A 27,774-nucleotide genomic window follows, 5' to 3' on the forward strand; every position below is an offset into this window, starting at 1 on the left:
TATGACATGTCGCTCTTCACTGCCGACGCCGGCCGCTGATATCAGAAAGAGTAGCTACTTATTACCACGACGTGTGTGTGACACCGCGACCCTGCTGAACTTCCGCTGGTCTTGGCTTCCTATGCACCCACCCGACGCCGTCTCTCGGAGTTTCCGATTCGCCACTGCGCTATGGCTGTTGAATAGGAAAGCTGAGCGCCTCAGTTCCTGAAAGAAGAGATGCATCGCAACAACAACAAAAAAAGAAGTTTCAGGCTTCCGTGTTGCTTTAGGACAATTGTGTTAACGTGTCACTGCAGTTCAGCGCACTAACGTCACTGCAGTTCAGCACACTAAGTTTTTTGTTTTTTTTTTCAGCACACGTCTTCGACGTCTTATCTAGCTGCTTTTCTTTGTGGAATCTAATTGCTACTCTATCGCACACAGAGTACAATTTGCGTCATACTGAACTTGCATAGGAGTTAAATTGACTCCCCAGAAAAGTGGACGTACAATGCAATCAACACAGTTACAAACTTTAGTTATGCCGTACCCTAAACTGTTTGGCAGCATGTCATGCCTCATTCTCCAGTTATCTTCTCCGCAGCACACTGCACAAAAACTGAATATCAAGGGCGCCAAGGCCTTGTTCCATGTATATGTGTATGGGGTCGATACACACATATACGATCGAGCGTGTACGTTATGCGCATTTGAAGTAAAAGTTCTAAATCAGAGAAGATTAAGAGGTATCTTGGTTGTCAGTCGATCATTTATTTCGTGCCAGAAAAGTGCAAGAATGATGTCAGTCTCTCGTTTGTTTATAGGAACATGGTGCATCCGCTGTTGTGTCTTGAGTGGGGGGGGGGGGGAGAATGTGAAAAAGAAAACGAATACAAGCGTCAAAACTCAGACGTCTCATCTTTTGATGATTCCGACGGTGACCTTCTTGGGTTTGAGGATTCCTATTCCTTTGACGAATTCAAGACGTTCCTAAGAAAAGGAGAAAATAAAAAGTTGAATAATTAGCAGCGCTCATATTGAACCTGTAGATTATCAATGTGTGGAAGCGGCGTCGGTACATTATGAACACATTGCGTAAACTCTATACTATGTGATATATTAAACACATTCTACTCTCGTTAACCCACATCTATCACAATCTAGCATGAAACCAATGGACAGTTAAAAACTTTTTTTTGCCAGTCAATTTGCCTAACAACGCACCGCATAAGTTTGAAAGGACACTTTAGGTTGGGAGAACGTTTTGGATCAGATTAGCATGCGACCGACTCCATTCGCAAAGTGTAGCAGTTGTAACAGCCATAGTAGATATTGGAGGTACCTCACTATATAACTTACACATATACTTCTTTTTTACACGGCGTAACAGAGTGTGGAAAAGTGACAACATTAATGAGGCCAGAAAAGATCCCTGCAACACTTTTTGAGCATGATCAGAAAACGTCGCTTATCGGTAGTCGAACAACCCAAGAACTCGCAAGCCAAGTATAATATAGCGCAGCACGCGTCCTGGACTTCATAATGAATTCTCAATAAGCTTAAAATTGTCTTTTCTTTACTCGACAAATAACGCTACGGGCTCAAAAATCACTGCGACACAGGCCAGCTATCAGCCATTGGCTGATTTGAGCATGGTGTGCTCAGTAATTGGTGGGGCCGCCGCGGGAGGCCGCGACTTGTCCACGCGTGCGCGCTCGATCACACTGACGAGCTGCGCAGTAAAAAAAAAAAAAAAAGAACAAAAAAAATGTCAAGGTCCCAAGACACGCATGACGTTTCTTTTTTTTCTTTCCGGTGCCCTTTTTTTTCTGCTTAGCTCCCAGCGCTTTCGTCGGGACGAGAAATTGCAATGGCAGCGTGCGAGAAATCTTTGTAACTCTGCTCGTACTGAACGGATTTAAAATTACTTTTTTGCGGTGGCAAATTCACGAAACAATAAGCTTCCTTGTTGAAATAATTCCATGACTATTTAAACAAAAGCGTTGCGGGGCCCCTTTAAGTCAGCGCTTCGCTATACTTGCCCGCCGGTGGAGGAAAGTGCGGTTTAAAAGCAAGAAGGTGGAGAGCAAGAACTGATAAAAAATAGATCGGTAGCCACACTTATGGGTGATCCTTGAAACAAGACACTCGCCTGGTTTATCTTTCTGCATTTCTTTCCTCTACCTCCTCCCGAGTCCGGCTTATTGTAAGAAGTATTCTCGTGGTACATCGAATCAACCCCATGTTGGGTTTTTCAAACGTGTAGATTACACGCATTTCCTGGAGACATGGGAGCGTACCACTACAGAAAGTGGACAACTGTTACAAAATCGTAACAGAGTTATAGAGCAAGTGATGGCTGGTTTGAGAACTACCCCGTCCCGATGTGCATCGGCGACTGTCCGGTGCAAGTGCACGATTTGCGCAACGCGCAAAATTATGACTATTTGTGCACTGCGTGAGCTTACATATATAAACAAATCGTAGATGCTTTTGCTTGTGTCTATACAAGAACAATACTCAGTGTAATGCCTTGAGATGGAAGTGCAGTTTTGTGAGAAAAACGGAGTGTTACCTCACGTTTTGTTCCAGCCATGTCCCATTACACTTTCATGCAACGTTCGTATACGCACAGGGTAGCCAGCCGTTCTGAGAACTGGCTAACCTCCCTGTCCTTCCTCTTTCAATCCTCCCTCTATCCTTCGTATACGCGTTTCTCCGTACAATACGTTGGTAGCATGTTATCTCAGGAGCTTCTTCCACTGGGGAGAAATTTCCTGCACCCCTCCTGATGGTGTGTTGGTTTGAGAGTTTAGCAGCTAAGCACGAGAAAGCCACGATGGCTGATGGCTTTTCGGTGAGTGACTTTATGCATAGGTGCCGGCGTCTTTGTATAAGTGGTGATGGGAAACTTTATTCATGCGAAGGTCCTAAAGAAGCACCCAGACCTGCGTGTCGCGAATGAGTCGTTCCCTCCGAATGTTCATGGTCGTGGCCGACATCGTCGTTCCAGAGCACTATTAAATAAAGTAAGAATAGGCTCTCTGCAGATGCGAGTACGATTACACTGTCAAGGACGTATTGACAGTAGGTCATGTGCGGCCTGTAGCTCCTGGGAATCACTTGACCATCTTATAGTGCACTTTCCAGCATTTTCTACGCAGCGGGCTTTGCTTGTTAAGGAATATTAATTCCTGAGACATAAGTACGCGACCATAGACGATTACCTCTTCTTGAGAGGTTGTGTTTCTCGATAGTACGTGCGTGCGTGTGTTTACTTAAGCTTGTGTAAACTTTCTTCGTTTCTTTTTTCGCTTTCCTCTTTTATTTCCTCTTTCTCCCTTCCTTCCTCCCGAAAGAGTAAGCAGGCGTTGTGCCTCTCGCCTAGGTGGCAGTTGTCAGACTGCTTTCTCCCTCTTTTTTCTGTTTCCTTGTTTAGTCATGTATCTAAATTAAGTAAATAAATAAATAAGGTGAACATTTAAGAAAAAATAAAAAAGTCACAGCTATGCCACGAAGGTGAAGCAATGAACGCGATAGCAACAAACTGGAAGGCCACGCACAAATGGCAAGCAGATCGAAACGTGCCCCGCGTTTCTCACGCCTTAAGAATGCACGAAACGTACTCATGGGCCCAGATTAGCGCAAATAAGCGTCTCAGTTGTTACTTCGCTGTGTCTGAAAAGCGCGCCCTTTTCGCAAACGGAGGCTGTGCAACGATTGCAGTGACATTTGTGCACCCGGTAGCTACAACAGAATTGTTCCGACGAAACTTAAAGGCCAGCCAAGACGTACAATTCTCCCCACTGCAAGATAAGGGTTGTCGATCGAGCTTACACACCCTTATTCTCTAGTATACGTGTGAGAGATGAGAGCCACCGCGCGCTCACTGCACCATCTTGCCGATAATGCTGAAAACACGATACCCCCCCCCCCCCCCCCCCCGAGATGTCCGCCAACAGCGTTAAGTGGTAGATATGAATAGCTTGCCGTTTGAACGAAGGAGGTATACCTCTCGGTGCTCAGTGGTTAACACCTCGCATTCACGACGCGGAGGTCCTGAGTTCGATACCGCACGCCGGAGTATTTTTTTTTCTGAGGTTTACTTTCTTTCCTTCGTTTTCATATATATAGATACGTATGCATATACGGTACATGACATCGACGCCGGTGGTGGAATCCAGCCGAGAATGTCCATATAATTTCTATTGCAATAAAAGAAGTTGTGTGGGAGTCTTTCAGGCTGCCGGTTGTGGTGTCCAGACCATAGTTGCGGCGTCCTCTGCCCAGCTCACCAGCCGATGTTGGAGCATGGCGCAGAATCTCTGGTACTTAAAACTAAACCATAGTCCCTCACAGTGGCGTTCTTTAGGATAATTGTGTAATTCCGACGCTTTTAAATTTGACGTTCAACGTTTAAAGGAAATATGCGGCATGAAACACACATACCGGAGTTTGCACGTGCCCTGCTCATCGAATGAGTTATCTTCCGCCAGTTATAGCGATGATTTAACGAGCTTTTGGAAGGTGTGATTTACAGTTAATTCATACTAACCTTTGCATTTTCAGCCGGTGCAAACTGCACAGTGTGCACAGAATGAAGAAGGCACAACTTCATGATCTGCAAAGCCATGCGCATGCCGATGCAGTTGCGAGGACCCGCTCCGAAAGGCAGGTAAGTGTAAGGTCGTATAGAAGCAGCGTTTTCTGGGCTGAATCTGAAAAAAATAAATGGAGGCTATGTATGCTACGAGTCTATCAAAGGGAGAGTCACAAAGTGGAGGAGGTTGACACGCGTACCGACGACCCATATAAACGCAGAGTATTCTACTTCAGTAAGGTCAGCCTTTTTGCAAAGGTCGTAAGTTTGTCCCCGCTGGCTGCGGCTTGCGTGTTGTTCACTTCAATTCAATTTTCATTTTCATCCCATACGACTATGCTTCACACAAAAAAAAATGTTACATTGGATTTCTTTGGTTTCCTTATGTGTTGTCCTCGTATGGCTATGTAGACCACTACAGCGCTATTTAATATATAGGCAGTTAGGTCTTTTCAGGAGCAGCCTGTCATCTTTTGATTTGCTTATCTTTGTCCGTGAGGTGAAGCGTTCGTCGTAAAGCACCTTTCACCATGGTGAGTCAATAACGGTGACAAAAACGAGTCGTTTTTTTTTTCATGGGTTTACGAAATATACGACACATCGGTTCGGTTCATATCGGACCTATACCCGATTATCGAGCGGTTCTGTGACACCTGCTGCCACCACTGCTTCAAGGCAGTTCTTCGAAACTTCTGTATAGGCTCATATTACCGGCACGTGTTTAGTCGCGTTTTTCTGTCTACATTAGCGTCTCTGTTCAGTCACATTCTTTTTTAAGCTTGTATAAAGAACCGCATATAAAATATTTAGTAGAGGCGTGCCCTTAACCCTTGTATCAGCTTTACGGCTGATGGTCTGTCATGCTTCGCACATCCGTTACCTCTCGGGAATGAATTTGTCAGGATCGGGAAAGAACTCTGGGTCATGGTGCATGGCGTAGATAGGAACCGTGACAATGCTCTCTTTGGGAACCCTGATTCCTGTGACACCCATAACGTAGTCCTTGGACGCAGTCCTGTCAAGTCTGAAAATGAAACGAACAATCAAAGTGAAATCAGGCATTACGGCACGTAAGGCGGAACGTATTTTCCACATATTTGACTGCGCTATTGTAAGAAAAAAGACGATGTTTCATTAGTTTTGCACATATTCGCAGGAAACGTAGGTAACCCACCGTGGAGCCGGCGGATACAGCCTCATGGTCTCCGAGACGACACAATTCAGGTAAGGCAGTCTAGAGATGACGTCGAAACTTGGATTCTGACCCTGCATGTATAAAAAGACACACAGTGAAGCGTCAATACTCACAGCCTGTCATACAGCCGCAAGGCTTTTATCAAGAAATGTACGGAAGGCTCGTTTTGGGCATTATGGTATTGCAGCAAGGTATGTGACCAGGCTATAGCGCGTATTCCATGGTGACTTGAACAGTGCGTGAGACCGGAGTAGATATCTAGGTCATTTAACCGGATGAACGTAAGGTTATTTGGGGAAGTAACTATAGATATACACTGGTTGCTTCGCTTGATGTCTTTTCGTTTTCATGGGGGGGGGGGGGGGGGATGGTTACTTTTGTGTTTCCTGGTTTACTTGCCAAGTCTGCCGTAATGCGCAAATGAATGAGGGGTGATCACGTGCGATGACCTGTTTTCTTTTTTTACGTGCTCCGTGTTAATACATTTCAGTTGCAAGTCAGCGCCTGTTGTAGTCGGTTCCTTGTCCGTTTGTGTCTCACGCGCTGTTCACGCCACCCGGTTGTGGTATTGCATGGTTTCTATCCATGAAGGAGATCCACGTTTGGAGGTCTAGTTTAGTCACATGCTCAAGCGCTCCAGCAAGGCACGTGTGTTATATTACTCACGAGCAGATGCGACCGCAGTTACACGTACAAATGAGCGCGCTCACGTGAGAACACGTGCACCCGCGGTCACGTGTCTGGAGCACGCGAGGAGCCGGTTTTCGCTCTGTGGGGCTAAACCTGGAGGCAGTCTCGGGCTCTGAGGTGCTGTATCAGAAGCATGTGTGGCCTAGCTGTCAGGCTGACCACGTCAGAGCCCGAAACTTCCTCGACGTTGTGCCCCGAGGTGCGAAAACTGGCTCCTCGCGCGATCTACACAAACGTGACCGCGGCTGTGTAGAGAGTATTGACATGTACAAGCCTACGCTCCAAAAAAAAAAAAAAAATGAGCATATGTGACTCTTTTCCGGTGTATCCCCGACGTGCCTCATATGGAACTCTCTTTAAAGACGCAGTTTGACGCTCTTTAGGGGTCACTATGCTCTCTCCTGAGAGTCATGTGACCCTCAAGGGAGTCGACGTGCCTCTCCGTGGGAAGTCGTGTACGTGGCACGTCAGGACTACACCCAAAAGGAGCCACACATACTCCTTTTTCTTTAGGATGTGCTACATATGTCTATATGCAACTCACATGGACTGTGAAGCATTCATCCGCCTCTATGCGAAGCTTTTCCTGAGCTTCGGGATTAAGCGCCAGTAGGTAGGCAGCGCAGGCGAGTACTGTTGAAAGGCCGTCGTGGGCGGCGACAAAGAACTGCACGCATTGAGCCAGCGCTTCGTCTTCGGACAATGCTGCGAAGCAAGTTTACGGTGTCTGAGAAACGGACATAAAACGCCACATAACGAAAGTTTTCAGTTATTTTACGCAACGGAAAGTTGTGAAAAAAAAGAAATAGTATTGTCGATTTGGTTTTGCGTATACAAACGTGATTGTACTCCGCGTTCACATTTCGTACGCCGTGATATCATTGGAAATAAATTAACTCCTAGAGTTGCAGGTACGTTGTATTGTGGATTCACTATCTTGCTCAGTGGCTCAGCTGTAAAAATATAAATAAAAATAGAGCAGGTGTGACTTTCCAACAAACGTTAGTTTGAATGTATGTGTCACTGTGATCTCTCTCTTTCACTTTTTTTGTCTTCAATTTTCACAGGACACTATTTTAATTCACTCATCAGTCATAAATGAGTATTTCAACGCTGATAAAAAGACTCTCTACTGTAATTTCCCAGATAAATGAAATTGTTTACGTTTATTCTGTACTTTAGACAAGATCAGCCTCTAAAACAGCAACCAACCCATGAAACGAATTTCGAACTCATTTTGTGCGTATAGTACCTGTCGGCATCAGTGTGGCTATTTTTATTTTACTTGTTGTTTGTTGTTGTTGTTGTTGTTGTTGTTGTTGTTGTTGTTGTTGTTGTTGTTGTTGTTGTTGTTGTTGTTGTTGTTGTTGTTGTTGCAACGGTCGTTTGTTTTGCACTCTCGGTGTAAAAACAGGTTTAGTGTGGTCTCTTATCAGATCATAAACGTACCGGCACGCAAATTATCGACCATAAAGTTAAACATTATGAGGCACGAGAACGTGCCGTAATACAGACCCGTAGACAGGGCACTCCCGTCATGCATGGTATAGTTCACCGGCTAAGGGCCTGCGTCGTCAAGATCGAAGACCCACGTGTGATTACTGGTCCGTACACGGTTATGTTTAGTTGGGGGCTAACATGAGTGCCCGGGAACTAAAATTTGTGTGCAATATACAACAATCGCGTGCGATCAGGCCTTATCCGTTGTTTCCAACTAAGATGAGTCCCCTGAACAGGTCCTGGCTTTGGCCCGTTAAATCCGGAATTTTTTAACGACACTCGACAACGCAACGCCGAATTTCCGCAGAATATCAGGGTGCTGATATAGCGGCCATTCAGTCGAAAAATATAAGTTTGCCAGTTACGAAGTTTGTCCTCCTCGGTAGCGGTGCGGTTACGGTACACGGCTGTCGGTCCGATGGTCCCGAATTCGATCCCCTCCGTGGTGGTCGCATTCTCGATGGAGGCAACATGCTAGAGGCGCTATGTTAGTGCACGTTGAAAAACACCGGATAGTCAAAATTTTCTAAGCCCCCCCCCCCCCCCCCTAAGATTGTCCCTCGTAATCACATCGGGATTTTGTGACGTGAATCCCCAGATATTATTATGCTGCGAATTTTCGGCATTGCGAACTCACCTCTTGTAACAAACTTTACGCTGTTCTTAACGTCAGAATCAAGGTCGAATATTTCCGTGCACTCTTTTCCGGGCGCAGTTTCCCCCGAGTCGATGAGAGTTCCTTCCTGGGCATCCATCATGAGTTGCAAGAAGTCTTCGTGGCGCTGAGAAAGAAATTTACGCTTTGTTTACAGTCATGTGACGTTAATTTTCTTCTGCGTTCTTTTTTTATTTTAGAACAAATCTGCACAAGTTGCACGTCACGTTGACTTAATAATGCAGGAATTTGAGTATTTTGAGCCTAATTTTTAAATTTCAACACACGCCCACATGAACGCACGTACACAATGTCGTCGTTGCAGTGTTCAGAGCTAATGAAATTCAGTAATATAGTAGCTCAGTTTTTTCACTAGACTAACTACTATGAGATCAAATTATCGCGAACCCATACTAACCAGATCTTGTAAAACTTGCAACTCAAGGCCTAAATACTGCCTATATCTGTGATTTTCGAAAGCGAACAACTCAATTAAGCACAACATTGAAATTAATTGATCGCCACGTTAAAACGAACAGATGTTAATGTACAGAAGTGTCTTATATTTACAGCACTAACAGACATTGTTAAAAAAAACTTATGCGAGCGCATGAACATTAGTCGATATACAAAAATTGTTGTAGGCCCGTGTGCTCAGATTTTGGTGCACGTTAAAGAACCCCAGGTGTTCGAAATTTCCAGAGCCCTCCACTACGGTGTCTCTCAGAATCATATGGTGGTTTTGGGACATTAAACCCCATATATCAATCAATCGATAAACAGAAGTGAAGGCTCAACCATACGAGAATAATTGGTGAATCAATGCGGTAATGTGGGCGCAAGGCATCGGATAACGCCGCGGCTCTTTCAAGGCGTGATTAAGCCACCCTGAAATGTATACTTACTCGCTGCTGCTGTCTTCTTTCTTTAATAATTGCTCTGCAGACCTCCTTGAAATACCGAAATGGTTCAGGGTTTAGAAGTTTAGCCCTCAACACTTTTACTAATCCCGGGCACAGGACTGAAAAATGGAAGCAAATGAAGCTAACTAAAGATGAAAGGGCGTAGCACATAAGTTTGGGCTTACATTTGAGATAGCTATAGATGCACTAACATTTCTTATTAGTAAACGTTAACACGCGTAGAGGATATATTTGCGCTTACCAAATAATATCACCGCCAAATTTATTCCGCCAGAGAATGCTTTCGAAGCATTTGTCACAAACTCGCTGTCTGCATCTGTGTGCGACTCAAGCTCGGTGCCGAATGCGCACTTCGCTATCACGTCCAGTGCGTAATGGCCATAAAACCTTAGAAAGAAAAAAAAACGTGATTTATTTTTATGCAACAGAATTCAAAATTGTAAAGCGCTCATGTAGCCGACAAACAAAATGCGTTTGTCATTGTACTGCATTGAATGGTGGACGCGTAACTTGGAACCTTCACTATAGTGAAACTTGCGGGTGGGTTTAAGTGTATATTTTTTCATTTTATTGTATCTGTACCTTCGCCTTCTTGTAGCAACGGAATGAACAGCCCCAAAGCAAACCGATAGGTTTGCAAACGACTGCTCCGACCTATATATTGAGTATTTCACCACCTTATTATTCTGTATTCATGAGTTGGAAAACTGAGCAATATCAATGGGGCAGCGCGCATGAAATGAAAACAAAATGGTATTTTTTTTACTGATTTGGTTGTATACGTCAGCAATGTGAGCACCTAATGTTGCCTGACGAATCAGAGGAGCTACCTGTCTTCTCAAAATGCAGTAAAACCAAGAATGCGGGCATATTAGGCCCTTAATTGAATCGAATGCCTTCCAATGACGACAGTAACATGAAGTTTGTGAAGAGGGTCCAACGATTAAAAGCAGGGTTCACATCCACAAAATAATTATCTATAGGAGAAATTTAGCAAGAAAAAAACACACAAGCCAACACAAGGACATCTTACGCATTATTATCGAGTGCGAGTGAGCGAACAGAAGGAGATTACAGGACGTTACGAACAAAAAAGTATCGTGAATTCGGCAACATACGTGAAAGCAGGTCATGCAACTATAACAGATGCGAAAAAAGACATCATGTGTACTAATTCATAACATCATTGCAAGTACCCGGTAAATGTTCACTCCCTCATACAGTTGCCACAGCAGACAGAGAGAGAGAAAATTGAGAGAAAGGCAGGGAGGTCAACCAGCATAGTAGAATTCGATTTGCTGCCCTGAACTAAGCGGAGAGGAAATGGGGGAGAAAGATGAAAAGGAAAGCGGAGAGGAAAATAGACGCACGAAAAAAAATTGACCCCGTATCTGCATGTCTCACTGCAAATGTAGTCAAAATTTGTGAGTCTTTCGTCTGGAGAGAGTGAACAAAACGTTTATTTGATGTTCTGCGCGAGAAAATTAGTGAATAAGATTCAGGTAAGCGCTGTGTGAGACTTGAGCGCCATCTGGCAGTAATCTTGGAAAATGAAAGGATGGCCTCCGATATAGCGAGCGCGTGGCGTACGCGCGCCTCTTGGAGGCCATAACTTGTAGAATGCAAGGTAGCTGGTAGGTGGCAGCACCGTATCGTCTTAGCAACTCATGAATCTAATTAGACTCTTTGAGCTAGAGCTTGCTAAGACGCGTGACAAGTCACCCCGGAAAAGAAGACACAAAACCAAAAGTTGGTGGGATGAGGAAGTTAAGAGAGCCGTAGCAAAACGCCAGGAAGCCTCTAGGGAACACAGACATGCTAAGCAGCGGGGTGAACCGACAGATGATGTTGAAAGAAAATGGGCAACCTTTCTAAGCTGTAGAAGGGATGCATCCCTTCTGATCAATGAAAAGATTAGAAGGAAGGGAGCTCAGTGGCTGGCAGAAGTACATAAAAAAGATAGAAAAGCAGCTGCGAAATTTTGGAACCATCTAAACTCCCTAAGAAATGAGACGAGCCTAGAGCAGAGTTTTATAACTACAGCCCAAGGTGCTAGGCTAGAAGGGGACGAAGCTATTGAATATATAAGAACAAAAGTGACAGAAAAATTTCAACAAAGAAGTACTTTATGCACCACAATAGATAAGGACGAATCAAGTGGTGCAATGGCTCCATTTTCACAACAAGAGTGGGAAAGGGCTGAGAAAAGGGTTCCTAGTAGTACATCAACAGGCCCAGACGGCATTCCAATTAGGCTGATAAAGACATTAGGTCCGAAGTCTAAGCAGGCTTTGAGAGAGGCAGTGAGCACAATAATAATCGATGGTGAAGTTCCCGATGGATGGAAACTTAGCAGGATGAGCATGATCTATAAAGGAAAGGGGGACAAAACTGACATAAACAACTACCGTCCTATAACAGTGACATCAGTGGTCTACAGGCTGGCGATGCAGATTATAAAGGAAAGACTGCAGGCGTGGATAGAGGATGAGGGGGTGCTGGGGGAACTGCAGAATGGGTTTCGGAAACATAGGAGGTTGGAAGACAATCTGTTCTCACTGACGCAGTGCATCGAAATAGCAGAAAAGGAACACAGGCCCCTGTGGCTAGCATTTTTGGATATCAAGGGAGCGTACGATAGCGTGGTTCAAGAGGAATTGTGGGGAATACTGGACACACTAGGCGTGGAACATGTAGTCACTAATCTTTTAAAGGGTATCTATAAAGGTAACAAGGTAGTTATAAAGTGGGAAAAACAGGTATCCAAGCCTGCAGAGGTAAAACGGGGGCTTAGGCAGGGGTGCCCCCTGTCACCCTTATTATTCATGATGTACCTACAAGGATTAGAGGCAAAATTAGAGGGAAGTGGACTGGGCTTCAACCTCTCTTTAGTCAAACAAGAAAAACTTATTGATCAGGCACTACCAGCATTAATGTACGCAGATGATATAGTGCTAATGGCCAACAACAAGGAAGATTTGCAGAGATTGATGGACATCTGCGGTAATGAGGGAGATAGGCTAGATTTTAGATTCAGTAAGGAAAAATCAGCAGTCATGATTTTCAATGACAACGAAGGTAGTGAGCTTAGAATACAGGAGGTCACGCTAGAAATAACAGATAAATACAAATACCTGGGCGTATGGATAAGCAATGGGACCGAGTATCTGAGGGAACACGAAATATACGTGACGACTAAAGGTAACAGGAATGCAGCAGTCATGAAAAATTGGGCACTGTGGAATTACAATAGGTATGATGTTGTGAGAGTAATATGGAAAGGGGTCATGGTTCCTGGGCTGACGTTCGGCAATGCGGTCTTGTGCATGAGATCAGAAGTTCAAGCAAGATTAGAAATTAAGCAACGTGGAATAGGTAGGCTTGCTTTAGGAGCTCACGGGAATACACCAAATCAGGGAGTACAAGGTGATATGGGATGGACATCATTTGAGGGCAGAGAAGCTAGCAGCAAGATAAAATTTGAGAAGCGATTGAGAGAAATGGGGGAAGAGCGTTGGGCTAGGAAGGTTTTCAGGTACTTGTACATGAAGAATGTCGATACAAAATGGAGGAAGCGAACCAGGAAGTTGACTGGTAAATACTTAGAAAACAGCAGGTGGCCAAACCAAAAAGAACTATCGGTTAAGAAGAAAGTGAAGGAAACGGAGACTGACATGTGGAGAATGGGCATGATTAAGAAGTCCGCACTAGAGGTCTATCGAACTTTTAAGCAGGAAATTGCCAAGGAAAGGATCTATGATAATACTCGGGGTAGTTCTCTACTGTTTGAGGCCAGAACGGGAGTACTGTGAACCAAGACATATCGGGCCAAATACGAAGGGGTAGACACAGTATGCAGTGCGTGTGAAGAGGAAGAAGAAACTGCCGAACACTTGATAATGTTCTGTAAAGGGCTTCACCCTATAGTTCAGGATGATGGCGCAGAGTTTTTCAAAGCACTGGGGTTTAGGGACCGGGAGGGCAAAATAAACTTTAAGCGGGTAGACTTAACTAGAAGGAGGTTATCTGATTGGTGGCTAAAGTCAAGGCACGAGTGAAAATTAAACTCTTCACTGCAAAGTACGAATCTTCAAACTCTTTTTTAAGGAAAAAAAATAAATATAGTTTTTGGTTCATTAGGTATTACGGCTTGGTGGCGCTAGCCACCGCCCGATCTAAAGGGTACAGCCATATCCATCCATCCATCCAGCCAGCAAACACCCGCCTTTTAGTGCGTAGCGTCGCATCTATGGCGCAGCGTAAAAATATGAACTTGTTGATATTGTGCCTCAGGTATGCACAATATTTAATTTTTAATCGACAGTGCGCACAAGTATGAAAGCAAAAACCAGATCAACATTCGCGGGCGTTGCGAAAGTGGTTGAACTTTAGCCTAGCTGAAGCGTTTGGTCGACAGAAAGGCAAGTCAAAAGACAGGCATCAATGTTTGCGTTGAATTATCCCAAGAAAGACTATCGTCTTCTGAAATTGACAATAGCGAAGGCGCTATGACCTATTTAGTATGCTACTGCGATGCGAAAATTCAATAAGGCCTTGAGTGAACTTCTGTGCGAAGGCAGATCGTGTCGGCATTCGAAAACTGACTATTCTGATAAGGGTCTGTCGTCAAGGTGGGCTAACGCAACAGTTTAAGTATGATATATGGTGTTTCAAGTTTTGCGAAATTCCACGAAGCTAACTTATCCTTTACCGCTTGACATCCACGTCTTTCTCCTTCTCAGCGACTTTCCTAAGGTGCTCTGATGTGGCTTTGGCACACCCCTGAATCAAGTCATTCATCTGAAAAATTAAAAATAAAAGGAGCGCTCAGAATTGGATTTGTTACTACTACGGACACTCATATTTAAAAAAAATGCCATTTAAATGCAGCATACAACTGCAACAGTTCAGCACTCTGCATTTCATCTTTCTTTTCGTAGTCGCTTAAGCAGCATATCAAAGTTGAGTACCTTAATGTTCACAACACCTCAAAGTTTAGCGTCCTTAGGATTCGAAGGTTTAAGTTCAGCATAAATCGACCGGTCTGTAATGGCATTGTTGTCCGCAGCTTTTCTTTCACCTATATAGCTTTTAAAATCAATAAGACTTATATGTGATTTCAAGGCGGTGACGTTAACGAGCTCGTTTCGATGTGATTTCGGTGTCGGCGTCAGCGGTTGTGCGCATAAATCGGCGTGATCTATGAGCCAAAATTTCAATATAGATGCAAATAAATAATTAATATAAATGTCCAAGTGAAAATTCAGCCGAGGCCTTCTGCATGGATAGCAGGCGGTCTAACTCGGAGCCACGCCAGTGCTTCTAGATGGACGAAATTCGCGGAGGCCTCCGCTATGCGGTGTCCCTCGTATAGCCTTAGCCGTGTTGTGAAATGTGGGATGTCAAACCATGAAAACTAACCTATAATATCAAATGTTCGGAGAACGGCGTGATATTTGTCATACTAGTTTGACTTAGGGTTACTTATAGATATAATTTAATAACCTCGGAAAAACGTAACGTTGATTTCACACTGAAAGCTGCACCTATTCTAGAATTTGAGGCTGTGTAAAAGAGCATTTCGTTAAGTCTTCGATAGTGTAACACGTGACATATAACTGCTGTAAACAAGAAGAAAAGAAAACGAAGAAACATTGTAGGGCAAGATGGTTGCCATTATACTCTATGCTGTGGCACTTTAAAGGATGTGCACGGCTTAATTGCGTGTACATAACAACCGTTGTTAATGCTTATGAATGACAAACAGCTTGCCTGAAGGGCCTGCAGGTATGGTATACGTATACCTTGTGTTGCTCGGGTTTTTTTTTGCTTTTTTTGTATTTTATTGCACTTACCAGACAGCACAGAAATATTGTAACCCTTCCTCTCTTTGAGTTTAGTTTGAGTTTATTCAGCCATGATGGGACAAGTAGATGAAGATACACTGTATACGTAGTTTGGTGCAAAGGAAAAAGTGCATTGAAGAGCTTGAGTGGCCTATTCACCCAGAAAACAAATCAAAATCACAAGATTACAATAATTAAAAAAATTACAGGTAGCGGAAGGCGACAACATAACAAGAACGCGCATGGGGCCCATGATGGCAATTGAAAAAAAAAACTCTGAAATACGTACAAAATATTCATAACAAAGGAATGTGTGAACGAATAAAAATATGCATAACTATCACAAAAATCAGCCAGTATTCATGAACAACACAATCAGCACGTTGAATTGAATACGTCCAAATTAACCCCCTCATCCCTGGATTTTCGTTTTGGTCAAATACATTTTGTGCTTGTTTTTTGTTGTTGTTAGGACTTCAGAAGACCAAAAATGATGGTGCAAGAATTTCTCGAATAATTAACATGGTGTCAAATAAGTTAACTAGGGCTCAGTGATTAGAAACAAAATTGGCAGCTTTATCTCTACTAATAATTAGTGTACACAAAAAGCGAATCAACGTCTTGTCAGCCTCATACTCATTAAAACAGCTTCGATACGACGTCCCGAAAATCACGCTTATCCGCCTCACCTTACACGCTTCGGCTTTACCGAAGACTTCACTCACGCTTTTTTTTTCTGTGGCTGCTACCTCTGCAAACGTGCCGAAATATGGATATCAATTGCAGTGGGGATCATCGAAGAACTACTTTCGCAAGAATGAGCACTATTGGTAACGTTTCCGAGATGGTAGGAGAAACGTTGTGAGGTGGTGTCAATTGACACCGCCAGAGCCGAAAGGGTTAACATGCGCTTCGATAGTGCGTGCTGCATTTCAGGGAAAAAAACGAGAAGCATTTCCAATGCTCTCTAGAGTTTGAAAATGTGCACTGACTCTGGAGTATGTCTTGAGGCCCTCCCCACTTACCCTGCGCATTTTCGCTGTCGTGAAGGCAGGACTTGACGAGGGCCTTATCTTTCTCCAGAGGTCGACGGGTGCTGTAGCCATCATGTTGTCCAGAATCGGATCGAAAAAGTCGATCAGCTGTAGCCAGATGAGAAAACATTGTTCCTCAGTAGTATACGTTTTCTTATTCTGGCAGTGATGTTCGTGTATACAGCCGTCAGCGCGCATATCTCGAACACTTTGGCGCGTGGCCTCGCCCCGCTTCGACTGACGCCGTCGCCGCCAAGCATTGGACACTGTGTGTTTGTCGTAGCCAACGACAGAGGGAGCGTGGGTCAATTTCACTAATAAATTCATGTTTCACTTTCGCGTGGCAAGTGAGTAGAATATCTTCACTTGCCAGGTCCATTTTAGGGACGTTTCACTCGTGGCCACATTGCCTCACGAGAGCCCATAAAATTTGTCATCGCATTTTTTACATAGGCGCGTGGCCTGTTGCACATAATGGTTCAGTGCAGGGATAAGAACACGTCAAGAAAATTCAAGGGCGCGCGTGAAAACGCAGTGCCTGGCAAAACGAGGGGCAAAAAACCTGCCAAGTTAGTGTACTCGACACGCTGGTCAGTAAGATGTGAAAGGAAATCGCGCAAGAGAAACTGAGCCAAGCTACATCCACAGCCGCTGGATGAACCTGCCTTTAGTATTGTATATGTATTTATTTATTCTTATACTAATTTTAAATGCTTTTTGTTTTGTTCCTTTTCATGAACTGTACGTACCCCTGAGCGTAGTTTTCTTCATGCACGTTAGAATTTCTGTTTAATGCACAAACAATGCCTGCTGTGCATTTGAATGTATATTAGGATATATTAGAATTGTCGTGAGAACGAACAATGTAACACATGAATGTCTTTTGTGTATGTATGATTTTTTTTCAGAAATAAAATTCTTTTAAACACACGGTGCACTCTCTCATCCAGTGGCTGTGCTATACATCTATCGTTACGGCAAACATACTGTGTCCAACACTTGGTGGCAAGGCGTCAGTCGAAGCAGCTCGAGCCCATGCAACGGAGCTTTCTAGTTGAGCGTGCTGATGGCTGTACACAAGATAACGTAACAATACCAATTTCATACATTACATACGGCTCCTTTGGACATGCCACATGTAATGCACATCGTGGTTTTTCTGCTGTTTTGATATATTCACCGTTGTGTTCATAGAAAACTGCGGATGCTTTAGAAGATGTGCCGACGAAGGCGGCCACAGAACGTAGTTTACGAGCATCTTTAACCTATGATTTAAATTTCAGCGACAGATAAACATTTCAATGCATGCATCCGGCCCTTCAGGTGCTCATTAGATTATGCGTACTACTCTCTGCATTAGCTCTCTTCTCCAAAAATTTTTGAAAAAATCCTGTAGGGGCCATTTTACATCACCTCACAATAATTCACGTTATCGTAACTAACGGATCAGCACACGCGCGCTTTGGTGACCGAGTTCTCTGCCTACGTTTCTGTGCAGCCCAAAAGGTGCTAGCACGTTAACACTATCATACAAGAATACCTAGTTTCATTACGCGTGGCTCGCATTGATGTATTGTTTATTTTTTATTTTATCCACCATTTTCCTTGCGAGCAAGAGCGTGTTGATTCATAAAATTAGTATTCATATAATAAATTACCCATTTCTGGTACAATAAAATTTCGGACAGATATAGCATTCTGACCAAGTAAGCTTTTAACGCAAGCCCACTGGTGCCCATGTGTTTTCAGGCACCTGGTCAAGGGGCCTAGCAAGCCAACACGAGACAGCTATACAAGCGGGTTAATACTACCTAACAGTATATGCTTGACTTGACCTACTTTTCTAGCGACCTCAGCTCTCATTTATTAATCAAGCAACGAAAGCTTTGAGAGTGCGGGAAAGTCGAAATGCGATGCAAACACTGAGACCTGTTCTCGAAATTTTGACTCTTTTCTAAAGAAATATTGTCTAAACTTTCTTCGTTTAAAACCAATACAGGACGCTGTCACATCATGTTGCACATCATCATAGGCCCTCCCCAAAGTTAATATGACTGAGAACGGCAAGTGCACCTACGCCAAAATTAATATTTTCTTTTTCTTTTTTTATATTTTTATGCTGAAGGGAGGGGGGTGGAGTGGGTATTGCGATTGATGCGTGATTCTGCGCAGCATATTCGTCCAAAACGTTTTTAACACAAGTTTATTCAATCTAGCTTTAGTATCACGTTCATGTTCACACTGAAATACATTCGCTAAGGCGATAGCGTTAGATAGCCCGTTCCGCAGAAATTCCGGCCTCATCGATTGATTGGTGTGTGGGGCTTAACGTCCCAGAACTACCATATGACTATGAGAGACGCCGTAGAGAAGGGCTCCAGAAATTTTGACCACCTGGAGTTCTTTAACGTACACCCAAATCTGAGCACACGGGCCTACAGCATTTTCGCCTCCATCAAAAATGCAGCTGTCACTGCCGGGATTCAATCCCGCGACCGGTGGGTCAGCAGACGAATATACCAGAGCCACATGACCATGGCGGTAGGTAGGGCAGAAAGCCCGGCGTCGGCGTCGTTGGTTGTGATTGAAAAAATTATTTTATGCGTGACGGAAAAATCGAGAACAGCGCAAATACCATATAATAAAATAATTTGAAGTCAGAGTGGGAATCGAACCCGGTTCGTCTGCGTGGAAAGCGGATAGTCTACCACACGGCCGCGAGTCTGCTCGTGAACATATTGAAAATAACTTCCAGTGCGTGGAAATGCGGTGAAAGTGACACGTGCTTCACAGACGCGTCCTGAATAATGCAACATAAAATATTTTCGTAAGAATGCGTGTTACAAGCACCCGTTGCAATCAGGCGTAAGAACATATGATTATCATAATGACTTCATAATTTAAAGATGGTAACCCACTACAAAACTTACACACGCTACGGCACCTGTTTCCTTAAAGCCCCGCAGTGTATGCATAGCAAGTTCGAAAAGGTTTCATGCACTAAGGGCTTGAATTACGTACTACAAACAGAAGATCGATATAGCGTTCAACTCCTAAAGGTGGCACTTTCGCCGTCGACCTTCCATAACGACCACATTCGCCGTCGACCTTCCCACATTCGCCGTCCACATTCCCACATAACGCCGTCGACCTTCCACATTCGACGGCGAATAACCCACATTCGCCGTCGACCTTCCATAACGAAAGTACAGTTAGGCCGAAAATAAGTAAAACGCGCCATTTTATGTTCACTAAGACAGAGATGTGCGAATCGTTTTGTTGGCGTAAAGCAACCTACCTTGAACAGAAAGCTGATCGCTGGCCCAAACAGCAGAGAAAACTTCTCGTGGATCAGGTTTTGTTTCTTCCAGTAGTTGCTGTTTCTTGCCGCATACCTGCCAGATTATTTGAAGATAACCGTATATAAGCTTATTCGTATAAAATGAAGAGTTAAACAGTATACTACCACTTTCAATGGAAGTTGTGCCAGTTCCAAACTAATATAGCCTTTCTTTACAACCCAAGTGCAACGACAAGGACGAAGTGCATTGATTCCATTGACACTCATTTCAGAGAAAATGCAATTAAATATGCAAGGCTATTCTGCACTTGAGTGTGTGTGCGTGTTGTAATGGCGAAGCATGATCGAGGCTTCTTCGTCCACTTTTGTGTCCTTCAGGAAGAAATGAGTGGATGTGAGACACCAAAAAAGGTTTAAGAAAAGACAAATATCAATCATAATTGTGACTTACCAGTATTGAATGCGTATATATATATATATATATATATATATATATATATATATATATATATTGTTTTAACAACTCGTCATTGTTCATTCCATAGAGATTGGGGAATTTTTTCCTCTGTCCTTAGTATTTTTTATCATTTTTATCTCTTTTTTTTCTTCTTTACTTTTACATCACTCTTACCCCAGCCCCAGTAGAGGGAAGAAAACCAAAATATTTCTCCGGGTCAACCTCCCTGCATTACATCTTACTTTTCTCTTTATTTCTCCCTCACAATCAAATGTAATGAACCTATGCGCTTCATGAAGGCCTCTTAGTTTGGTTTTTACTGCGTAGACTGAGTTTCCTTCTTTAGCAAATAGACTGAAATTTTGAACACCAAGGTGATGGCGCCAAAAAGGAATCCGCTGCGAGGAAAATTCGTAATGCCCCCGTTTTTACAATTCTTCGAAGCGGCGTCGACTTGACAGTGAATGCCCGTTCGCGCACGTGAACGTATCTTATACTTATCCGCATACTAGCGAAAATAGCTAGCACTGGGTTTATAGCGTACGCAAATTCTCACTGAATGTTGGTTAAGCGATGAGCAATGTCACCTAATATTGCCTAAAAAAGTTCATGGTGTGAAATGTTCCTGGGATGTGCTAAATTATTGCGAGTGTTCTACCGTGTCAGCTAAACGATGCTTATGGTAAGCTAGAATTTCTTTAATGCTAAGAGTTGCATAACTGTGGCTTATATCGGTTTGTATCACTTTTGGCTCACACCCACAGCTCTTCACTCACCACCCATCCACTGGGGAAATGGGCCGAAAATTCGGTAACTGGGATGCAATATTTAAAATGTAGAAAAGTGGGTGATTTTCTCCTCTTGTTGGACATCAGTATTTCTGGTAACAAATATTATTTGACAACAAAAAGTTGGAGGACGAGTTTATTTTGAGCGAATAATAAAAAAATTATTGATACTGCTACAGGGTTATATTCTATATGTTGTCGTAAAGGCCACTTCGTGATGATCTCGCATATTCCTATACAGCAAGGAGAGGTGATTCTGTATGTTTTTTTTTTCATAGTTGTCTTAGCACCAAATGACACTCTTGTTTTTTTTTTTCAATAACTTCCAGTTTATGTAAAAAAAAAGAATACCGTACCTTGAACTGTAGGGGCACGGCTAAAGACATATGCAGTGTAGATTAAGAAATGCTCCGTGCCAAGTCTGAAGACCTTGCTTCTTTTGTTTTCTTTCTGCTTCCTTTCTTTTTTCTCTTTTGTCTGTCTTTTTTGTATCCACCTATTTATATTTGACACTTTCTTTCTACCTTGTTTCCAACTTTCTTTCTCTTTTTTTATTTAATCATTTTTCTGTTTTTCTTTCTCTTCCAGCTGTTCTTAATTTCTAGTTCTTGATAATTGTTCAGCAAACTGGGAGCGCAGAAGTTTTCATTTCACTGAACAATAATGAATTACCAACTATCCCACCTTTACATCCTATTGCAATGCATTTCTAGTTCTTTTTTTCTCATTATTATATAGTATGTTCTACTCTCCATTTTTTCCAATTCCCTCCACCTCTGTTCTCCTGTCCACACTCTAGTTATACGTCACTATACAAGGCTATGATGAACGTTCGCCCCGCGTGCCTGGATAGCCGAGATTTCACCATGTTTTTTTTTTTTTTATACACAGTGTCCCGATTATCGTGCAGTGCAATTTAAAAGGGGAAAAAAGAATGGCGTTATGCGGAGGAAATCTAGCACATCTTTTCCCCAGAGCACTGCAGTAGCCGCTAATAATTTTTGTTAATGACAAATAATTATTAGTAATAATCATATTTGTAACTTAAAAAGCACTCACCTATTCATCTAAATGTCATTGAGGCCAATGTACACGTTTAAAACGACATCTGCTTGTGCTACTTGCAACAACACACTAATTGCATGCTATTTCTTTAGGGGCGAAGCTCCTTATGGCATGGCTTGTGCGTACCCCGTTGTCCTTGTGCGTAACAGCCGGTGACACATACCCGATAGAGTGGTTATGTGCCAGAGAAAATATTGGGTGTGTGCCACAAGGAAAGGAGAGAGACGATCGCGCGATTACAATCGCGATGAAAAGATGCGAGATGGTGGTACTTGGAATGTTCTCTAGATGGACGGACGGACGGATGGACGCATGGATGGACAGACAGGCAAGCAGACGGACGAATGGATGGACGCGCGGATGAATGAATGGATGCACGGACGAATGCAGAGACGGGCGCATGGACGGACGGATGAATGCACAGACGGACGGACGAATGAATGGACGCATGTACAGATGGACGGATGCAAGGATGGACGCACGGATGAACGGAAGCGCGGGCGGATTGACGGACTTTTCACCCCACTCATTGTCATTACTCTGTGGAATGAATGAATGAATGAATGAATGAATGAATGAATGAATGAATGAATTCATGAAAGAATGAATGAATAATAAAACTTTATTTCCGTATCCAGCATGTCCGTGGTCCGGGCTAGACCACTCAGGAAGGTACCAGGAGACCTTGTCTCCGTACAGCCTCTCTGGCCTGTTGGATAACCCATTTTTGGTCTTCGACCTCCGAGCTGAGCAGCACTAGCCGCCGCCACTCCCGGAGGGCAATGGGAGAACATGTTGATAAGTTGGGGCATTCCCATAATATATGTTTATAAGGTGTCCTTTCTGTTACACATAGTTTGTATTTATTGTCCGAGTATAAGCGGGGATTGCTCTTGTGGAGTTGCGAGGGTTTCGGTAGGATTTCGTCTGCAGCTGTCGGTATTCCGGTGCTTCTTGCCTGTTTAGACTCGGGTGAGGTGCAGGAAAGGCACGCCTTTCTTCTCTGTAGTGTTGCATGTATTTTGTGTAGCTTATGAATCGGTCTTTGTGTCTACGTCAGTGGTGCCAGGGATGATCACCGAGCGGTGCCATTGGGTTGCGTGGCGGGTTAATTCTCGTGACAACCCATGAGCCAGCTCGATATGCTGTGATTTTTTTCAGGGGCGAAGCTCCTTATAACGGCACCCGTTCGACCCCCGTAGTATGTAACAAGTATGACATTTTGACCTCCAAGGGGGTGCTGGTGAGAGACTTCTTCTGTGCGTTGTTGAACAATAAAAAATAGTGCTCAATGTACATGTCAATGGCTGCTAATGGGGAATGAGAGACAGGAGCATTCGGCTTTTAGTCAACGCGCACGCTGTGATCCCCATTAGCAGCCATTTGCATGTACATTGAGCACTATAGGACAAGAAAGGGTTGCTACATTATACTCGCTGGGTGTAACCTCCTTATTTTTAGACTGGTTTAGCGAGCGTTGAGCGGCAGGGCCATGAATACAATGAACTAGTATATACCATGAACTCGAGGTGGTTAAAGGTGGGAAGTGGACCCGAAGCGCAAGCCGTAAGAAAGTGTGCGTGTGCCACCTCTCGTTTAGTCCTTGGAATGTCCGCTGGATGGCGGTGCTTCTATATAGGGAATATATGATGAAAAGATGCGAGATGGTGGTACTTGGAGTGTTGAATAGATGGACGAACGGACACACAGACAGATGCATGGATGGACGCATGAACGGACGCAGGGGCGGCTGCATGGACGAACGCAGGGACGGACGCACGAACAGACGCATGCACGGACGGGCTGATGGACGCATGGACGGTCACACTGACGGACGCATGGACGGACGGAAGCAAGAACGAATGGACGGACGAATTCTTCGCCCCACTCTCCATCATTTACTCCGTGGATATGCTGCCATTTTTTTTTTCAGAGAGCAATTCAGTCAAGGGCGGCTTAGCTTTCGCTTGACTTGACGCTTTGCCTGACTGAAATCAACAGTACCTTCAACCAGTAGTCGGCCTTAGCCCAACACTAGTGTCCCACCACTCGTTGAAGACAACGCTTCTCCTTTATTCAATAAATAAAAAATAACAAAGACGAAATAACCATTAGGTTGTCTAAAAACCATGCCCAATCACGAAAAATTCACGTGATACCCCTCTGCTGTGCGACGCATTCCCTCGAGTTCCCCCCGTGGTAAGATGCTTGTGGCTTTTTGCGTCAGCGTCACATCTATGTTGCAGGGAGCTTAGCCCAGAGATGGTGGCGATGGCGATGGTGGTGTGCCGGTCTAAGGAGCTTCTCTCTTATAATCAAAGAAAAAGAAAAGAAGAACGCTGGGCACACATAGGGCACGCGTGGCTTCACACACCATCATGTGCGAGAGACGCAGAGTGGTCACTCTCCACGCCGCAGTTCAAAAGCAAAAGTCGCAGTTTCACCGCAAATGTGAAGCAATGAATGCAATGACAAATTGTAATGTTACACGAAGTGAAGCTGGCTTTCACTTTTGGACCCGATCTCATGAAATTCTACAAAACGCCAGAGTAAGAAAATTTCGCTGCTCCAGAGACACTTTTCACAGTCTTTTCTCTATTGATGACATAGCACCTAGAAGCACCCGCTGAAAGCCACCGAGATAGCGGTATAGCGCACGCTCCTAGGATGGCGACCACACTCCTAAAATCAATATTTACGGTTGCTCTTTGAGAAACCTGCCCCCGCCCCCCTCTCACGTTTTTTTTTTTTTCGTGCTCGTTAAAGACGAGCGGGGTGTTTCCTCTCTGCTTGAGCGTTCGACAGAATGGTCGGTCTAACAGGTGGGGGAATCTTATCGCTTGTGCCTAGCCAGAGATAAGAGATCGGCTTCCTTGTTTGATCTCTGTTTCAGCCGCAATCGTCACCCCCACTCGCGTGCTTGTGCCCGTGGGTAGAACGTACGATGCGCCGGTGGGTCGTATTAACTGGACATCAGAATACGGGACGTAACGGCGACGACAACGGTGACGGCGAAAACCCGTCGAGGCTGTCTGTATAATTGCTACCACAATAGCAAAAAGTGTCTAAGAGCATCGGATTCAGCATAGTCGAAATTGGCAGCTTGCTACTAAAACCCTGATGAAACATATGTTAGGGCTTGTTTTTCGTGTACCTCTTTTGCGAACGTACGTCTTTCTGCTGCAGCAGCATGGTGCAAGTGTGCTGCTTGTTTCTCCTCGAGTATCATTCCGATTTCTCATTATCGCACTGATTGCTTTGGCCTTGCGGCGATACCATAGGTCGGCGAACCCCCTCATGAGCCGACTCCTTCGGACTCACTCAGACTCAGATCGAGCCGTGAGTATGAGTCTGACTGAGTTAACGGGTAAGTAATGTTCTGTTGACATTGAGTCATATTCCGGAAAACGTCAGAAAAACTTAGGTGAGTCTGAGTAAGTACAAACCACAAGATATATTTTTTGGTGAGTCTGAGTGAGTTCCACTTACGTTAGCCGACCAATGGTCTTGTTTACTCGCCTTCAGCACTGCTATGAGCCTTACCTGTATTCGTGCTTACACTCGTGTCTACCCTCAAGTGTTCCAAAGCACTATCGTTTATGCACAATTTCAATATTTAAAAATCTGAGGTGAAAACTACGTGAGGTAGTGCCTTGTACCTGCCCCACCCCCCACCCCCCACCCACACCTACCCTTCCGGGGAAGTTCCTGATGAATATCTCCAGAGTTGTCATCTCTTTCAAGAAAAATGACCTTGCTGGCTTGGATCCACTCATAACTCTTATTCGCTGGTACTCTATCAGAAGGGGCCAAAAAGAGGATCGATTACGTGATATAAGTTGGTAAAGAGCATTCACATCGTGATCGAAAAAGCTGATTGTATACTTAGGGACTCATGAATCGACTCACTCAGACTTAGAATGAGCTTTGAGTCTGAGTCTGAGTAGTTCCGGAACAGTAAGTAATATTAGGGGCGAAGCTCCTTAAGGCGCGGGTCGTGCGTGTCCTGTATTTAGGAGCCAGCTCTAGTTTTAGTCCTTGGAATCTCCGCTGGTTGGCGATAATTGTATATCATGAATATATGATGAAAAGATGCGAGATAGCGTTACTAGGATTGTTCTAGATCGACGGACTTGCGGATGGACGGATGAATGGTCAGACAGACAAACCAACAGACACACAGATGGAGAGACACAGGCGGACAGGTGGATGGACAGATGGACACCCATACAGACAGAAGGACGGATGGACGGATGGACGGATGGACACACAGACAGATAGATGGACGGATGGATGGATGGACAAACAGCACGGAGAAATGGACGGAAGCATGGACGGACGGACACATTGACGGATAGATGGACGGATCCATGGATGGACAGACAGACGTAAGCACGGACGGACAGATGAACGGAAGCATGGACGGACGGATGGACGCAAGCACGGATGAACAGACGGACGAACTGACGGACTGATGGAAGCACGGACAGACGGAAGCTTCGCCCCACTCATCATCATTCACTCCATGGATATGCTGTGATTTTTTTTTGCGAGTTTGAATTAAGTCCGGCTGAAGAAAATTTTCGTGAGCGTCAGTCCGGCTGAGTCCGGCTCATGAAAAAGTTGGTGGGTCTGAGTCCGAGTGAGTCCAAAGCACAAAATATGTGTCATAAGTGAGTCGGAGTGACCTCCACAGTTTTGCCGAGCCATGGGCCGAACTGCGACGTTGTTCCACTGTCACAAAAGGTAGCTCTCCGATACGCTCCGCAAGCGATTCTTGTTGCCGAGGAGCAATGATTAAAAAAAACTGAGAACATGTAGTCGCCTTCTTCACATTGAAAATTAAAGTTCAACGCCGTAGAAAACAACTCCAGGCAATCACTAAGAGGCTTACTAAGGAAAAGATATGCTGAGCCACAATTACGCAGCGTAAGCAAGACGAAACTGGCTGCACCTTAGAGGCTACTTTTGGTGAAGGCCCTTTGCAGCGTGCGCGTGGAATATGTGCACATGTAAACGCTTTTTTCTATTCTGTCTGGTAACGTTGTAGTACCGAGTACTCTAAATCGTTAAGCCTTTTTTCTAAAAAACTTTGGATACGAAGAAAATACCAACAAGATGCTTATTTAGGGATGGCTTACTGCTCTCCCATAGTTGAGTACCAAGTTCTAAAAATCGTTAAACATTTTTTTAACTCACTCACAGGACTGCTCACGCTCTCCCATAGTAGAGTACCAAGTACTCTAAATCGTTCACCACTTTCAGGTGCGACGCTCCTTAAAGCGGCACCCATTCGTCCCTCGTCGTTGTGCGTAACCAGTCTTACGCTTCGACCTGCAAGGTGGTGCCGGTGGGAGATTTCTCCTGTGCGTTGCTGAACAATGAAAAATTCGCAGCGTGCGCGTTAGCTAAAAGCCGAATTCTCCTGTCTCTCATTCCCAATTAGCAGCCATTGGCATGTACATTGATCACTATCTGACAAGAAAGGGTTCCTAGGTTATACTCGCTGGGCGCAACCTCCTTAATTTTAAAAAGCTTAAACGAGCGTTGGGCCGCAGTGCCATGAATACAGTAAACTAGTATGTACCATAAACTCGAGGTGGTTAAAGGTGGGAAGTAGACAAAAAGCGCAAGCCGTAAGAAAGTGTGCGCGTGCCACCTCTAATTTAGTCCCTGGAATGTCCGATGGATGGCAATGCTTCTATATGCGGAATATATGATGAAAAGATGCGAGATGG

The 27,774-nt window shown here is 44.2% G+C and overlaps 2 protein-coding genes across 4 annotated transcripts in view; one reads left to right on the plus strand and one right to left on the minus strand.

Annotated features, from left to right (window-relative positions):
* Positions 1-733: 733 nt before the first annotated feature.
* Positions 734-27,774, minus strand: part of LOC119172772 (cytochrome P450 3A24) — a 35,929-nt gene continuing 8,888 nt past the window's right edge. Inside the window, exons 2-12 of one of the 2 annotated variants that reach the window (XM_075893252.1) lie at positions 19,724-19,820; positions 16,417-16,533; positions 14,257-14,345; positions 9,787-9,932; positions 9,528-9,643; positions 8,605-8,749; positions 7,012-7,172; positions 5,757-5,848; positions 5,463-5,606; positions 4,538-4,700; positions 734-972 (exon numbers count right to left, since the gene is read on the minus strand). In XM_075893252.1, coding sequence (XP_075749367.1) covers positions 898-972; positions 4,538-4,700; positions 5,463-5,606; positions 5,757-5,848; positions 7,012-7,172; positions 8,605-8,749; positions 9,528-9,643; positions 9,787-9,932; positions 14,257-14,345; positions 16,417-16,500 — 1,215 coding nt within the window. In that variant the 5' untranslated portion in view covers positions 16,501-16,533; positions 19,724-19,820 and the 3' untranslated portion in view covers positions 734-897. The remainder of the gene's footprint in view (positions 973-4,537; positions 4,701-5,462; positions 5,607-5,756; positions 5,849-7,011; positions 7,173-8,604; positions 8,750-9,527; positions 9,644-9,786; positions 9,933-14,256; positions 14,346-16,416; positions 16,534-19,723; positions 19,821-27,774) is intronic. The other variant, XM_075893251.1, reaches the window with a different exon arrangement.
* Positions 4,555-27,774, plus strand: part of LOC142814489 (uncharacterized) — an 84,578-nt gene continuing 61,358 nt past the window's right edge. For both annotated transcript variants that reach the window (XM_075893254.1, XM_075893253.1), the window contains exons 1-2: positions 4,555-4,657; positions 5,739-5,806. The gene's annotated coding sequence lies outside the window, so the exon portion shown is untranslated. The remainder of the gene's footprint in view (positions 4,658-5,738; positions 5,807-27,774) is intronic.

Source organism: Rhipicephalus microplus, chromosome 4 (genome assembly GCF_043290135.1).
Source record: "Rhipicephalus microplus isolate Deutch F79 chromosome 4, USDA_Rmic, whole genome shotgun sequence".
Taxonomy (NCBI): domain Eukaryota; kingdom Metazoa; phylum Arthropoda; class Arachnida; order Ixodida; family Ixodidae; genus Rhipicephalus; species Rhipicephalus microplus.